The sequence below is a fragment of the Hippocampus zosterae genome, chromosome 5, assembly GCF_025434085.1.
Source record: "Hippocampus zosterae strain Florida chromosome 5, ASM2543408v3, whole genome shotgun sequence".
In the NCBI taxonomy this organism is placed as follows: Eukaryota; Metazoa; Chordata; class Actinopteri; order Syngnathiformes; family Syngnathidae; genus Hippocampus; species Hippocampus zosterae.
The window spans coordinates 8,079,826-8,096,513 of record NC_067455.1 but is presented as its reverse complement, the minus strand read 5'-3'; the positions used below and the strand labels follow the sequence as shown (position 1 = coordinate 8,096,513).

At 41.9% G+C, this 16,688-nt stretch overlaps 1 protein-coding gene and 1 long non-coding RNA gene across 4 annotated transcripts; both read left to right on the top strand.

Moving 5' to 3' along the window:
• The first annotated feature begins 60 nt into the window (after window positions 1-60).
• On the top strand, window positions 61-15,947 carry nek10 (NIMA-related kinase 10). Of its 3 annotated transcripts, none has more exons than XM_052065859.1 (35): window positions 61-223; window positions 345-436; window positions 1,186-1,246; window positions 1,361-1,458; window positions 1,813-1,908; window positions 2,050-2,134; window positions 2,210-2,251; window positions 2,901-2,979; window positions 3,078-3,145; window positions 4,241-4,320; window positions 4,451-4,537; window positions 4,600-4,824; window positions 5,622-5,761; window positions 7,500-7,561; window positions 7,625-7,696; window positions 7,775-7,839; window positions 7,907-8,009; window positions 8,092-8,220; window positions 8,470-8,607; window positions 10,044-10,089; window positions 10,161-10,282; window positions 10,452-10,554; window positions 10,632-10,707; window positions 10,954-11,083; window positions 11,173-11,243; window positions 12,037-12,244; window positions 13,361-13,430; window positions 13,497-13,553; window positions 13,639-13,684; window positions 13,958-13,995; window positions 14,075-14,166; window positions 14,249-14,359; window positions 14,450-14,549; window positions 14,633-14,673; window positions 14,959-15,947. In XM_052065859.1, exons 1-35 carry the CDS (start codon window positions 203-205, stop codon window positions 15,061-15,063), a joined length of 3,159 nt encoding a protein of 1,052 aa, XP_051921819.1. In that variant the 5' UTR covers window positions 61-202; the 3' UTR covers window positions 15,064-15,947. The 3 variants fall into 3 exon arrangements, with proteins under 3 accessions (XP_051921819.1, XP_051921820.1, XP_051921821.1); XM_052065860.1 differs by having other exon boundaries at window positions 61-241; XM_052065861.1 differs by having other exon boundaries at window positions 62-204.
• Window positions 6,461-7,410, top strand: LOC127600967 (uncharacterized). The gene is made up of 3 exons (XR_007962456.1): window positions 6,461-6,567; window positions 6,827-7,023; window positions 7,290-7,410. It is a non-coding gene; the product is annotated as an uncharacterized LOC127600967 (long non-coding RNA).
• Window positions 15,948-16,688: the final 741 nt, after the last annotated feature.

Here is a 16,688-nt window from a genome sequence, read left to right as displayed (position 1 = left end):
TGTCTTTCATTTAGGTATTAGATTTTCGGCTGGTGGTACATCCATTAGGAAATATGACGCGTTACTTGTATCCATGGCAACCAAGACTGTAACTGCGACCACTACTGGCTCGAGCGTCTTTTTATTACAAATGATAGGTCTTCCTTTTTGGATGGACTAATAACAACAAGGCATAATTTCAAGATCAACGCATTGTGTGCCTATGTATGATAATGGAGGAGGGGTAAAATTTGACTTTTAGGTTGAAAAGCTTAATTTACTGCGAGAAAGCCAAACTACATTGACTTGCGCACCACAATTGGCCTGTAGCTCATCAAATTAAATTGTTGTGTTTACCTTCACAGATGACTCAAACAAGTTTAAAAATGTCCAAGCAGGTCAAAAAAGACAGCCGAGGAGACCCGCAAGCCTTGAAATCCACAGGAATCCACAGCGGGTAAGCAGACTGGCCTGATTTATATGTCTGTGACATCATTAAAAAACGATTCTGCATGACGTCATGTAAAAACCAACGAGGCCATGGTGATCATGTTTGTCGTTTCGCGTCTTGATTGCCCTAATAATGTACTTCAATAGGTGTTTTGTGTTTGTTCTTTTTTGGGCATGTCACTCCACACGTTGGGGACATAAACTCAAAACAATTGTCAACAGTAATAGCAAAATAAGCTGCTTGAATTTAGCAGAAATGATTTGACAAATTTTACATGAACATAGCCCGCATGTTTAGGTGTGCTACTCATCCCACATATGCATGTTTCTTACAAATGAGGGACTATTTAAACAAAGAGGCTTTCCAACAGTATATGATTTATTGCCAATCATCATTGTTACAACAACCTAATACAAAAAGTTTTTTTTCCTTTTTATGTTTGTTTGTGTTGGTGCTGTTGATTTTGCAATTATTTTGTCTTTGTTTGACATTGGATTCTGTGCAGCCTACATAGGTGCGACTGTATGTTGATTTTGTGCTGCTCCTATGTTGGTGCTTTAGCGCTATGTTGTGCCTAAGGCAACTAAGACTTTAAGAAATACTATGTCAGGTCTACCAGTTTGGTCAGACTATTAACAGACATATTTTCTTAATTTATTTTTTATTTTTTTTGTTGAATGAGCTGTTACTATTCTGTTATAAGGAAACGTAAACTGTGATTTTAACTGGATAAAAAAAAATCCTGGTTTTTGCAGGACATCATGTAATCTGAGGAGGCTTCAGGCCCTGCTTGCCAAAAGCAGCCCCAAACAAGAGGTGAAGGAAAACAAAGCAGGTTGTTTTGATGACGATACAAAGAGGCTCATGTTTCCTCAAGCGTGTACGTGGGTGCACGTTAACAACAAAAAGTGGGTTGTGCCGTGTGTGCAGCAGGTGTTGGGTCAAAGCAAAGCAGGCGGCAGCAGATTCCACAGCCCGCACCCTCCCAAAGACAGCTATGGGGAAGCCTCCGAGCTGGAAAAATTCAGGTTCCAAGTACCACAAATGACCAATAGTCCGACCACATACAAGTTACAAACGTCTCATTCAATTCAAATGAATTCATACATCTGTCCTGTTATCCTACGACCCGTTTTAAAGTTGAAAAATCTTGAAAAATTACCATCTCAACAGGCCACACCTCTTAAAGGCACATGCAAGTAAACAGCTACTATTACAACATTTTATATACATTTTCTGATTGTCATTTTTTTTGGTGTGTTCAAAGATATTTACAGACTTCTTAAAATATGTCTTCTAAGCTTTAAAACGTGTCACTCTGACCTGCAATATAATGTAACATGAGGGTATGTTCATAAAAAAAGCTCATGTTACTCTTTCAGCATGACATATGGAGAGCTGATATGTTTTAACAGCCACCCGTTCCAGAAGGCTTTTGCAAACATTCTCACCTTACTGGTCAACAATCGCCTCTGCAGGTAAAAAAAAAAAAAACAATCTGTGTTGGTTTTATGATACAGTGGATGCAAAAAGTCTACCCACTACCGTTTTTTTGTTTGTTTGTTTTTTAACCTGCCATGATAAAATGACACCAACTTTGCCTATTCGTCCCTGTGTAGTGATTGGATGGAGCTGGCACCGCTCGATTGGGCCCTCAGAGTGCTGCTGTGCCTGCGTTTGCTCATCAGGGACCCTCATTATCAGGTGAAACCATTGCAAAGAGGTCATCAATACTTCCCCATACGGCATCTGTTCATTGAAATGTCTTTTACTTTTCAGAAAATGTTCCATTGTCTCCAAGGCGTCCAGTCACTTGCCAGGGTAAAAAAAATTAAATTAATTAAATCACACACAAATTGAATTGAACTCTTTCCACTGGGGGCCACATTTGGAAAAATAGAAGGAAGAGGGTCGCCCAATTCAAAAGATATGGAGTCCCATGACGTTTGTTGGCCGGATGCAAACGGATAGAAGCTGGGATATTTATATATTTTTATTGTAAGGTATCTGGTAACATTCAAATGTATTCACCATTAAAAAAAATTTCAATAAAATTCTGTGACAAATTTTCGTTCACTTAAAAAACAGATTCATTCAACTTTAGTTTTGTCATTTTAATAAACTACAGCGTGATATCTTGTGATGTTCAGATTCATTTACATTTTTAAAAAAAGTTTCTTCATTTTTCTCGTAACCTTTTTAGGCGGGCCATGTTTAGATTATTTTTTTATTTCAAATTTTCCTGAACCTTTTGGTTTTAAAAATAATTTTGAATAAAAATGATAAATATTGTGTTACATTGAAATGTGGTGACAATTCTAATTTGATCGTGTTTCAACCGTATTTACTTTTAGCATGAGGATGCCAAAAAGAAACTAAAATCATGGCCTTTGCCAAAAATGGACCAGACTTTGGGCACTCTTGAATCTTGAGCTTAATTGACATGTTGTCTTCTTGTCTGCTATGTCAGTATATGAAGTACGTTGCTGACGTGTACTTTAAATGTGGTCAACCGGGGCTGGCTGCACAATCTTTGGTCACTATGACATGTGAGTATTTGATTAAAATGTTTTTTAAAAAACCCAAATAATAATAATAATAGTTACAGTAGGTGTGGTGTTTTTGAGTCGTGCTGATGACTGTGCAGACGTATTCCAGAAGCTGTCTGCTGTGGACGATCAAAGGGTCTGGGTCATCGAGAGTGGCGTTCCCAGAGTAAGCATATCGTGATGCCTTGAATTCCAAGTGCTTCAACATAAACGTTTTTTGAGTGACAGGTCGTTTTATGAAGCTGATGAGGGCGGCTCATCAGCTAGTTCCTGCGGAAGGCTGGTAAGGTGGGCCTTCGGCCCACAAAAGTGTTGTTGCTTGGTTCAACTTTTTGTTCATCTTCATTGCTTATCGCGAAAATAAAGAGATGTGTAGCTCTACTAAATAACTAACAATTTCATTGCAATGCTTGTGGGTAGACAACATTTTTTCGCTAAGATGCCCGCGCGATCGTAGTGAGCCACTGCCTGAGCGGCGCAGTGGCGCGGTGAAGTAGGTACGTTTTGAAAAGGGACAGACGGAAGGACAGACCGCGTGCGGGACGACGCGCAATATATATATACAGATTGGGACAAAGCTTTGAACGCAAATACTCAAAAGGAGCTGCTGTGGCCCACAACACACGCCCCAGACGCTCACGCGCTGACTAACGGGCCAATCTGACTGATGTCACTTACTCGGGCATGTCCCTTAAAAGGACGCTTCCACATATTCTCTTTTACTATGTTTTTTTTTTTTTTTTAGTGCATAAAAACAGGACAATTCAGGTGATCATTTCAGGTGCTTGAACAGATGAATTTGATATATTTCGTTCAATTGATTATCTCATTGAATACATTGATTTAGGAGCTTATTCACAGAGCAAATTTTATTCGACGTACCACTGTTATTGCGTGCACACATATGACCCTGGTTCATTCACGAATCTTGGATCGTTTAGCTTTCAAAACATTCATCAAGGTCTGGAGAAAAAGATGTGAAAAAAGACCTGGTGTCAAGTGACCCATGTCTCGGCCGTGACTCAAAATCAACACACATTGCCTGATTTGTCTGACTTTGCTTCCTCGACAGTTTGAAGAATATCTGGTGTTGATTCCATATTGGCTGTGTTCCGTTTGTTTTGCTTTTGTCCTGTACTCTGCGCTGGTTTTGTATTCTTTCTCTTCCATTACATCTGTCTGCTGTCTTTTGTCAGCTGAGACTTTCAACCTGCATTCAAATGTTTGCTTTTTTTTTCTTGGTGTTGTTCTGTCCTGGTAGACGCTAGCGAAGCTTCTGTCCACCACAGACAGCAGCGTGCTGCTTGGAGCCCTCACGACGCTCACCACCTTGGCTGAAAGGTAAAATTAGGTCGTAACAATGGTGGCCAATCAAAAGTCTGCAAGGCCCCCGCTGCCCCTTTCAGACGCTCTGTGTTGTCGTCAACTAATACGTGTTGCCGTTATTGGTGGAATGTTTATTCTCATCAAGTCCAGAGTGCAGAGCTGAGATTGGCGAGATTCCCATTGTGGAGAACCTTGTGGTCATCCTACAGGACTACGACCCGTCGTTAAAGTGGTCGGTTCCAATTGATCTTCTTAGCCCAAGTTCCACATCATTTCATGCGGCGTTGTTAACAGGATGGCCGCAGAGCTGCTGAGGGTCCTCTCTGCGGTGCCGCGCATCAGAGACGAGCTGAGGGATGCAGAGGCGGTGCCGTTGCTGCTTAGTCTGTTGCACGCCCCCCACCTCAAATTGCTGTGGAGCGTGGCCTGGGTTCTGGTGCAACTCTGCCAGGATGCCCGCGCCAGGGCGGAGGTGCGCAGCTGGGGGGGCGTGCACACGCTTCTAAGGCTGCTCGGCAGGTGAGCGTTGGTGTTTGGTTAATGGGGTCTTTAGTTTTGGTCTGATGCTGTAGTTGTAGTTCAAATGATTACGGGGGCAGCATTGGTCATGCGGCAATATTGACAGTTGTTTTCATGTTTATTACTTTTCGTGCACATGAAACGTGATATTTTTTAATTGTTTGACAGACAGACCCCAGGAAGTTTTAATAGTTGTAGTTATTATTGTATTGATTATGTTCAGAGGAAAGGGGGAAACTCCTCTGAGGTTCTACCCATTTTAAATATAAAAAGTATTGACATTTCTTGAGAGTCAACAAATTTAAAATAAAATAATTGCAAAATTCCCAATACCCCCCCCCCCAAAAAAAGTTCCACACACACACACACATACAGTGATCCCTCACTACTTCGCGGTTTGTTTATAGCGGGTTTTTCATATTTCGGACATTATACAAATTAAAAAATATATATCCTAACTTACTGGCAATATGACCAGTATATTATAAAACTGTACAGACTTCCTGAGAGCATAGTAACTTTAAATTTTAAAAAGAAAAGAAAGGAAAAAAAATGTTCTAGAATTATAAAATTTTTCAATTTAAAAAAGAAAATACTTTTTAAAAAAGTCACAAACTTTCTGATATACAGTATATGTCCACATTTTGAATGGGAAAAATATTCTACCAATTAATAAATAAATAAATAAATAAATAAATAAATGCGACTGCAACAACTGTAAGTAAGAATATTTAAAGTAGGGCCAAAAATATACATACTCAAAAGACTGAGAGAATAGTGGGATCATCTCTTTACAGTGATCGACAGTTTGTCTGCGACCGCTTGCCCATCGAGAACCTGTCGAGCGGCAACGCCAACAGCCACGTCCACAGAGAACATACACGGGAGGAGGTCGGACCTTGCGAGGTTGCCGGCAAGGCCATGGCCCTGCAGTCAGGTCAGGCAGCAAACAACAACAACAACAGCACAGAAAAACATTTTTCTTTAAGGTTAGAGGTCAAGCTGCAGTGGTTCAAGTTAGTGATTTGTTGCATCCAATCTCCCTGGAGATGTCTTATCAGCGCAAGAGAATGTAAACATGTCATTTCCTGTCAGGAGAATCGGTCACATTGCATAAGATGCAACTTGCTCTCGCTCCGAGCTTGTTTTTCAATAACTCTTAACCACATTCTTCCACTCTGGGCTTGAGAACCGCTGCATCGGCACCAGACCAATTCAAAGTCACTCAAAGCGACAAATGTGTGGATTGTTTACGGTAGGTTAGATATGAGTTTTATTAGCCCAGCAACCCGATGGTTCTAAAATGTTGGACTTTTAAGGTTCAGGTTATGGTTAACAGGGCTAAAGGGCTGTGTTAGGTTATGGTTAGCACTTTGGGGTTGGCTTAGCGGTTCAGGTTAGGGTTAGTGGTGGTTGGGTTAGTTAAAAATTGTATTACCCAAGAGGCTATTAGTGGCACGGTCACAGTAGGACAGGATGTACAATTTAACCCTTTCACGCAGCCTGTAACCTGATAAGCTGTCCACTGTAGTAATCGCTGTCCCGGAAAGGGTTAATATGTAAAAGAATTTCTATATAGAATATTTTTCTAAGTCTTTTTTTCTTCAGCTTTTTCAAAACAGTTTTTTTTCATTAAAAAAAACCCTGGAATGAGACAAAAAGTGGCTGCTAAAAATATTGGGTTCTATCTCCCCATCATAAAAAGATAAACAAGACTATGAGACACAATTATAAGGGCTTAAGGTTGGAGTTAGCGATTAGCATTTGGGCTGAGGCTACGGTTATGAGTTAGGACTAGCGGTTTAGGGTTAGCTTTGGGGTGAGCAGCTCATGGTTACTGCACTCTTGTGCGTTGTCACTGCGTGGCATGCTTGAATGTCATTAAATGGCCTTGATATGTTGTAACATATTAGCTAGCGGGACTTGCATGTGGTTCAAGGCAATGTTCATAGACATTGCACATAAAACACATCAATATAAGACACAATTGTAAGTGCTATAGGTTGGAGTTAGCGACTAGCGATTGGGCTGAGGCTACGGTTAGAAGTTGAGACTAGCGGTTCAGGATTAGCTTTGCGGTGAGGATATCTTGGTTACTGCACTCTTGCGCGTCGTCACTGGGTGGCATGTTTGAATGTCAACTGAATGGCCTTGATATGTTGTAATATATGAGCTAGCGGGACTTGCATGTGGTTCAAGGTAATGTTCATAGATTTATTCTCAAGCACATAAAACACATCAATATAAGACACAGTTGTAAGTGCTAAAGTTTGGAGTTAGCGATTAGCGATTGGGCTGAGGCTACGGTTGGAAGTTGAGACTAGCGGTTCAGGGTTAGCTTTGCGGTGAGCATATCTTGGTTACTGCACTCTTGCGCGTTGTCACTGCGTGGCATGCTTGAATGTCATTAAATGGCCTTGATATGTTGTAACAAATTAGCTAGCAGGACTTGCATTTGGTTCAAGATACTGTTCATAGATTTGTTCTCAAGCACATAAAATACATCAGATTGCTTAAGAATACAAAAGAATAACAGAGGACATGGGAACAGATCATTAGAAAATATTAAATTGACCATATTTGGACATATGAGGTTTCTGTCCAACATCTAGGATATAACATATATCACCATTTTTATTGTTGTTGTTGTTATTGGGGTTTTTTTCTGAGGGCAGCCTGCTGCACAGCTCTGACTGAGCTCAGCCTGGAAGACTCGTGTGCTCATCACATTGTGCAGGTCAGTTTATAACATGAAATGACTCCCAAACAACAATTGAATCCACTTGATTTTGCCCATCAGGAAAACGGAATCTATATCCTCGCCAAATTGATTTTACCACAAAAATCTGGACCCAACGCGTCATCTTTGCAGGTATAACGTTTTGTAAATGCAATATATGAGTTAAGATGATACACGTTGTGTAGTAACATGAGCCAAATATGTTGGCAGCGTTACGCATTCCGAGCACTGCGCTTTCTCTTCAGCGTGGAGAGGAACAGACATCGCTTCAAGAGGTATTCATGACATCATGCCAGTCAACATGAGGGGTGTGTTAAGTCGCTTGTTTTCTTCTCCTTCCAGGCTCTTTCCCACGGACCTTTATGAATCATTTATTGACGTGGGCCATTACATGCGGGACCTGGAGGCCTATGAGGGTCTTCAAATCAAAGTGTCACAGTATTCTGTGAGAAATTAACACAAACCCGTCCAATTATTAAACAATTCTCTTGTCTTATTGAATGATATTTTTGGGGGCTGTCTTACAGGAGGAAGAGTTGGAGAGCCTGCGAGAGAGCATCATGGCTGCGGACCACAACCGGCCTGCGCTCCGGCTGATCAATGGCTACGCCGTACTGGACCACCTTGGCACTGGTGCCTTTGGGAGTGTATTGAAGGTGCAAGCTGGTCAGCATCCGGTGTCAGTCCAGACTTGTCTTTCGAGGTGGCAGAAAACGAGTGCAGACTCTCGATAGGGTTGTGATCAGGGGATGCCGCACACAAGCACTTGTGACATCACAACTGTACAATTGCTTTACGGTCACTTGAAATAGAACAATCAAAATAATTGGGGGTTATTAGCCGCATGTTGCCTTCTCAAATCTCAAGACATTATCTGAGTTCCGCAACGCTGTTGACGATTCCAGGTGCAGAAGCAGAGATCTGGGAATATGGTGGCCCTGAAAGAGGTCAACCTCCGCAACCCAGTCTTCGGCAAAGACAAGAAGTCGCGAGACGGTAACGTGGAGAAGATCATCGCGGAGTTGACCATCATCAAAGAACAGGCCAGAGCTTTTTTTTGGGTTGTTGTTGTTGTTTTACTCAAACCAAGTAAGGACTTAGTTCCTCCTCTTCATGCGTCTGTGTCCCCCATCATCATCATCATCCCCCACTATATTGCGGTTCACCTAATTCTCTCCCGCTTTATTGCACAGTGGTTACTACAGTGGACAGCTTATCGCAGTGGTCACCAACATGGTGCCCGCGGGCACCAGGTAGCCCGTGAAGACCACTTGAGTAGCCCGCCAGTGCCTGGACATTGTGATTTGCTAGTAGAAATTATGATTTAAAAATGCAAACATTGGCAGTACTGTGAGACATTTCGAAACACGATCAAAGTCTGACAATTTAAATCATCAAGTATTAAAAATAACATATCCTCATATTATTGAAGGTATTTTGGACAAATATGTTATTTCAGACGTGTATCAATTTGGTAGCCCTTCACACAATCGGTATCCATGAAGTTGCTCTCACCCTCAAAAATGTTGGTGACACCTGGCTTATCGTGTTATCAGGTTCTCATTCTTGTTGCATGAAAGGGTTAAAACTAGTGCTGTCAGCTTAACGCGTTATTGTTGGCATTCATTTAAATCGATTTTCATTTTTTTATCACGAGTTTAATGCGGCACCACGTCACAGCGGATGTTACATTGCTCTAAAATAATCAAATGTGCTCCAAGTTCGAATAACAGCTCCAAGCGAAAAATGTTCATGTAAAATTGAAAATCAAAATTGTTGTTTCAGTAAATATTTGCATTTTGCACAAAGAAAACGGATCCACGATTCCATGTTGGTGGGAGCATTAAAATGGGGGTGTGGGGGGGGGGAAATAGGACAAAAAGAAATCCAAGGAAATTTAGAATAGATAAAAATGTGTGATTAATTATGAGTTAACTATGACATACATTTAAGCGCGATTAATTATTTTAATCATTTGACAGCACTAGTTAAAACCAAGGGCGGCCCGGTAGTCCAGTGGTTAGCACGTCGGCTTCACAGTGCAGAGGTACCGGGTTCGATTCCAGCTCCGGCTTCCCTGTGTGGAGTTTGCATGTTCTCCCCGGCCCTGCGTGGGTTTTCTCCGGGTGCTCCGGTTTCCTCCCACATTCCAAAAATATGCATGGCAGGCTGATTGAACACTCTAAATTGTCCCTAGGTGTGAGTGTGAGTGCGAATGGTTGTTCGTCTCTGTGTGCCCTGCGATTGGCTGGCAACCGATTCAGGGTGTCCCCCGCCTACTGCCCGGAGTCAGCTGGGATAGGCTCCAGCATCCCCCGCGACCCTAGTGAGGCTCAAGCGGTTAGGAAGATGAATGAATGAATGAGTTAAAACCAATGTTTTTGTCATGGCCTCTCCATAATGCGGATTTTCACTGCATGCTGGCGGGTCTGGACTGTAACTCAGCCGATGAACAGAGGATCATTGTATTCTTCTGCAGATGGCCCACCCGAACATCGTTAAGTACTACAAGACCTTCGTGCACGGTGAGGGTCTTTTCTGGTGATCACGTTGTCAAAGGAAAACGCAACTTGAATTGACTGGCTCGCCCTTTAAGACGACAAGCTGTATATTGTGATGGAACTGATTGAGGGAGTTCCTCTGCTGGAGCGATGCAACTCCCTGAAGGAGAAGAAGCAGCGCTTCACTGAGGAACAAATCTGGAAAATCTTCATTCAGGTAACAAAGCGAAGATGCAGTGTATGTATATTGTCATCTTCAAAGGTACAATATTTGTGTAGGTGTGTTAGGGTTAAGGTTTGGGCGACGAGAGGGTTAGGGGAGAGTTTTGGCTAAAATCTGCAGATTATGAGAATGAAGTATCTCGTGGGTGTGATTTCCTCCACAGATGTGCCTGGCCCTGCGATACCTCCACAAGGACAAACGCATCGTCCACCGCGACCTTACACCCAACAACATCATGTTGGGCGACGAGGAGAAAGTCACCATCAGTAACATTCATCCTTTTAAGCAGCGACATCACACGTGTTTCGGCTGGGATCTTCAGCATCTTTCTTCTCGCCCGCAGCCGACTTTGGCCTAGCCAAACAGAAGCAGGAGAACAGTAAGCTGACCTCGGTGGTGGGCACCATCTTGTACTCTTGGTGAGAAGAGACGACAGCCATTTTTTCTTGGGGGGGGGGGGGGGGGGGGGCGAGTTCATGGCTGTGCTTAGGAAAACGCACTATTGATTTTCAAAAAGAAATTGTAGCCAAATCAAGACATACAGTACGTTGCGTGTTTGTGTGTGTGTGTGTGTGTGTGTATATACGTGTGACTGTGTGGTTATGCGGGTGAGTGCGCCGTTGTGAGCGTTATTCTGGTTCTGTGATTTTTTGTGTGTATGTCAGTCCAGAGGTGGTGAAGAATGAACCATATGGCGAGAAGGCTGACATTTGGGCTCTGGGTTGCATTGTCTATCAGATGGCCACCTTGGAGCCGCCATTTTACAGCAACAACATGCTGTCGCTAGCCAACAAGGTGGCCTCAAAAGCACACGCAGACGCACACACGTACCGAGACTTGTATAGCCATATGTGTCATTTTGTGTTGTTTTTGTGTTTCCGTAGATAGTTGAGGCCATCTATGAGCCACTGGAAGATGGAATTTACTCTGAAAGGCTGGAGGACATGATCACATGGTGCCAGTCATATTATATTAACACATAGACAGTTTTTTTAATGAAGCAATCACATTTGAAAATGGTTGTGTTGAAAAAAAAAGTCTACCAAAAGTATTTGAATCTAGATTTTCAACATTATCCACCATAGACTGTTGAGAGACCTAAACTCACTTTTTAAAGTAATTCCTTTGTGCCTGTTCTCGCTGTGAGGAAATCATATCATCACTTTGTGGAAAAGAAAAGAAGACTTGCCCGCAGATGTCCAAATAAGCCAGGCGTGCTTGAGTCATTTGTCGCTGCAAATCAAAATTTCAAGTTAATCCTTTCATGCACCCTGTAACCTCATAACATGATAAACAGGGTTAAACTGAAGCATAAGTGAAACCAGGGTTGAAAATCAAAATGTTGAATCATATCATTTCAATTCACCAAAGTCCACCAGCTTAATGTGAACACATGATGTGAAATGCCACAGCATTGGAAGGTAATTCGAAACCTTCAAACATCTGCTGCTTTAACCACACAAAGCAACAACACAAACAAACAGAACATGCAACAATCCTCTGAGATAGCTTTTTTTTGTCTGCGCTTTGTGAACAACGAGCGGTGAGGGTTTGGGCGCATCAGTTTGACAAAAATGGTGCTTTTCCGCCAATTATGAATTTTTTGGGGGTTGGGTGTCAATTACTCGCAGAGTTTTGCTATTTACAGCATGCCTCCATCCCACCTCCCACAAATAAAAGGCTCCAACCCCCTTTCAGCAGCGCTCTATTCCAGATTATTTTCCTTGTGCTGTGTATGAACGACGCAGGTGCTTGAGTCCTGACCCAGAGCGGCGTCCTGACATTGTGGCGATCGGCTCCCGGATTGCCAACCTCATGATGAGGCACATGGACGCTTTGTATGCTTCTCACTTTGCGCTGGAGAAGCGAGCCGAGCGCGACAGGAAACGGGCGCAGAGGTATTTCCTGGAAGGGCGCCGGAGCGGGAAAAGCTGCTGCCGCTCATTCCCGACTCAGGTAGTTTGGGCTCTTTGGAGCAAAACTGTTTTGTTTTTTTGGGGGGTTTTTTTTCGAAAAATGTATACGATTGTCAGGCTTGACTGTTAAGTGAAAAATGTTTAAATGAAGCCTAATTTTCGGTGTATGTAGACCAGGGCTCTCTTGATGAATCTTTTTGTATTTGATGACCCTGTTATCCATGATCCATTGAATACCCCCATTTAAAACAGAAGCCAGGAAATTATTCAACTATTTATTTTAAAGGCTGGATTTGTCACACGGAAAAAAAAAAATCCATAACGCATATCTGTTTTATTCAAAGCAAATCTAATTTGTAACAACCATGAAGTCAACACATGATTTGCCATCAGCGCGGCTATTTCGGGCCCCGAGCCTTGAGTTTGAAACCTATGTTCGAGTTTGTACACCTGCAATCATGACACAACAACTTGCTATCTGGCCGCAACACTGTCTGGTCGCTATTGTAACGTTCAAATGTGACTTCAAAATGAGATACACCGCAAATTATGCATGAAAACTACGACTCACCATCGCCGAATATTATGCGGAGTGGGCTTGGTGCGTGGGAATCTCCCCTTGAGATAAGTCCGTATTTTAAGCACGAGTCCTGACACTGTCGATTAAATGTCGCCTTCTTTTTCTTGAAAGTCGAAGGCTCCTCTTCTGTCTCCTGGCCGGGCCTCTTCCTCTTGCCAAAGACGTTTGTTTTTTTTTTACTCATTTTGCTAGCTCTTGGGTTTCATTTGCGCGCTAGCGTATCACGTGACCGAGAAGCACGCCTTGACCTGCGTCAAAAGTAACATATTGTAGACGGATGTACCAAGAATCCGAACAATTTTCAAAATAATTTTTTTCGGATTCCAAAATAAATAAAAACGGAAGTAATGTAAGTTCTTTATTCTTTCAGCGCAGCCCGGTACCAATAACCCACGGACCGGTACTGGTCCGCAGCCCCTGCGTTAAGGGACAGTCGTATCGCCAAATAATTGCTCATTTGGAAAAGGAAAAATGCAAGAATTATTTGGTCTGAACAGTACATACACCCCACTTAAGGGGGGCGCTTAACAGAACTCGGTGTTTTGAAATAATCCTTTTTTTTTACCGCTCTTCCAGAAACAAGCATTCTCAACACCTGAACTTGTGCACTTTCCGCCAAGCAACATGGAAGAGAATCTCAGTTTAGGTAACGACTATAGTTATCGAAGATCAATCACTGTGACAGAGAGAGTACATGTTAATATTGTTTCAGACGATGCTTCAGATCGTGAAGAAGCAGAGAATAAAGACGAGCAAGGGCGACACTACAGTCAGTTGCGTGTCTGCGTTTTTTTTTTTTGACAAGTTTTTAATACACCTAAGAGTTGATTTTTGTTTTTCTTACACCTTTTAAGGATCAAAATCTGCCGCCTGCGATACACCTCATCTACCTCCATGTGGGCAAGTCAACCTTTGCTGGATTTACATTTTGGCGTTCAAGTGACAAAATTCAGATTTTTATTTTATTTATTTTTTGCACTCAACATGCAAAATTGGGATATTCGTATAGAGAAAAAAAATCACGTGGTTTGCGAATATTCCAATTGTGCCACTTGGGAGCAAAAAATATATATATATATATTTCTGCGAGCCATGCACATTAAATCCAACCTTGTTGATGTCATGGGCTGCTTTCGGACGTGCTTTTTAAAACGTTTCTTTGTGTCCTTTCAGGGAGGATTTAGCGACACTGAGGGTGAAAGCAAAATCAGGTATGTATTAAAGGTCATTCTAAACTGTAATGTCGACTTTGAGAATCACAATTTGGTCTGGGTATCGCCGGCATGTCAGGAATCTGCGTCTCCCTGAGGAACCTTCGCCAGATCGAGGACCCAGTCCACAGGTTGTTGGTGCAATTGCACAAGGTGCTCTATATCACTCAGGTACACGCTCCATTTCACCACTGGACAGGAGTCTTCCCAAATGAAATCTTAAATCAAACACAAAATTTGATCCCCTTACCAGCTTCCTCCAGCCTCACGTCACAATGTCAAGAGGCGGCTTGTAGAAAGATTCAAAAAGTCGCTGTTTCAGTTTGGCAGTGACCCGCACAACCTGAAGACGGAGCTCAGCAAGGTTGGTCACCGAGCCTCCATTCGGACTAGTTATCTGGTTTCTTGCCAACACTTCAGAAGGGGAAGTGCCTGCGATGTTTCCTCCCTGCAGCTGGTCCAGGCGTCGTGTGATTTAATGGAGTCTGGTTCCAGCAGTCCAGACTGGTGGCCTATGGTGCTTCCCTCCACCGGAGACGCTGATGAAGACTCAGGTATGAGTGTGGTTTCCCCCCCCCAAAAAAAATAAATAAAAAAAGACAAAAAACATCCCATTAATGAAAACGGTCTCCCACAGGTGACATTCTGAGAGAAGGAGTCACGTATGAGCAGATGCAGGTAGAAATAGAATTATTATAATTATTCAGAGGTGGCAAAGTACTCACAATCTTTGTAGAAAATAAAAACTCTATTACAAGTGGAGTCAAATCAGTATTTTTGACAAAGTAAGTAGAAGTGAAAAGCGGAAGAGACTGCTAACTATGTCGTACTGAATTGTGGCGCACACTGTAGCATTGAACTACCTTTTTTCCCCATTAACAAAGTATTTGTAATTCGTTTTATCCCGCCTCTGATATGTTCTCAAATTTGATGTTCCTGAAACCCCAACATGATTGTCCTCAGGCCGTGGTCGAGGAACTGCTGGATGAGAGTGGCTACTACCGAGATGAGATTGGCAGGTGCGCTTCACCATGGCGACGAGTTGCTTTCTGTGTGGGCAGCGAGTAGGTTGCACAAACACCACGCGGTGTGTGCGCGTATTTGTGTGTGCAAAACCACAGACTCAAATAGAATTCAAGAAAAACAAGTTTATAAAGGAAATGAGCCTGTTTAGTCACAACCACACAAAGTGCATGTACACACACACACGCTAATATGATGAACATTATGATTTTAATACGTGTTTTTTTAATACTACGTACACTGTAAAACAAATTTACTAATACATACAAATAATTGTTTCGTGCATACATATAATTTGCAAATCAGACTAGAGTAGTTTAGAGTGCAACTACAAATTTATGAAATAATAAATGTAAGTTTTAGAATGTACCTAACAATTACACATGTAAACAACCATTCAAAAAATATAATAATAATAACATTCCATTATTGCTTTTTTTGGGAGCGGGGGCTGACAAAACTTAGTGGACAGTACTTTCTTTAGCCACAAGAGGGAGACAAAAGATTATAAACACGTCTCAATATGATGTAGTTTGGGCGCCTTTGTTCACTATTTTACGAGCGTCATTCTTCCCCGAACTCGATTAAAGATCAAATTCCCTGTGCTTTGTTTTGATTTTAGGGAGGCAAAGAAGAAAAGCGAGCGCCGTCCGTATTCGTCCTCTTGAGTCACGAACGCAGATCTATCATTTGAATTTATTTAATGAGCTCTTGAGGACTTTTCTTTTTTCCACCAATGTCACGTGACACGTGGCTTGTATTCAGGTAAGGAAGCTTTTGCTCTGTTTTAGTCGCTTTCTTCAGTTTTGCGCTTTAATCGACACGGAGAAAGAAAACCTCTGCACAAAAAAAGCTTTGTTCATTTTGGATACCTTCCGATTGAATCGGAGCGTTATTATTAAAACATGGAATATGTGAAACCCTCAAAATGCTGTGCGTTGTAGTTTGATAAACCCCAAGGATTGTACTTTGTGTCATGTAATGCTTTGATACGCCTGTAGAGGGGAGTGTTGCGCTCAAAAGAACTGAATCATAACCAATGTTAAATCATTATGTAGTCAGTGGGTGTTAAATATTTTAATGTCAAAAAGTACACACCATTGTTAAGCAAGCGGCTCTGAATTGAGACTTGTGCTGTTGTTAAGAGGTTGCCGTGGCAACGTTGCTTTCTACAGACCGGAAACAACTCAAGGGATGCTGAGCTGAGGTACCCAATACAATGGAAACTTGACAGTCTCTGCTATGAAACACTTGTTAAGGCATCAGAAAAGATCGCAACATTAACTTGAAGCTAAATATGGCAGTAGATTCCATCACCGGTTCTCAAACTGTGGCTTCTTTGAGGGTGGCAGGACTGTGGTCCAAAAATTAACCTGCCGTAATTACGATGATATCATTTGAAAAAGTGTATACCTACATATGGGACTTTTGCACCATTGAATAGTCTTGCGTTACTTCGCTTTGACCCAATTAAAAGCTCAGATAAGATTGTGACCTATCATTAGATGTTTTTTTTTAACTTAAACTTTAAGAATATAGACCCGATATTTTCCTAAAAACAAAATATATATGTAATGACAGCATTACCTGCCTGTTTGTGAATTTGTGGATTCTCATTTTAAATCCACCCTCCCATATTTTGCTGAAATATTTGACTATTTGCTGTTTTT

What these genes read in the sequence shown, in the direction of transcription:
- nek10 (XM_052065859.1), top strand. Translation starts at nt 203, where the DNA reads ATGTATGATAATGGAGGAGGG. An exon ending in GGCCATGGCCCTGCAGTCAG is followed by an intron (nt 5,762 to 7,499) that starts GTCAGGCAGCAA and finishes TTCTGAGGGCAG; the next exon opens with CCTGCTGCACAGCTCTGACT. An exon ending in TGCTGTCGCTAGCCAACAAG is followed by an intron (nt 11,084 to 11,172) that starts GTGGCCTCAAAA and finishes GTGTTTCCGTAG; the next exon opens with ATAGTTGAGGCCATCTATGA.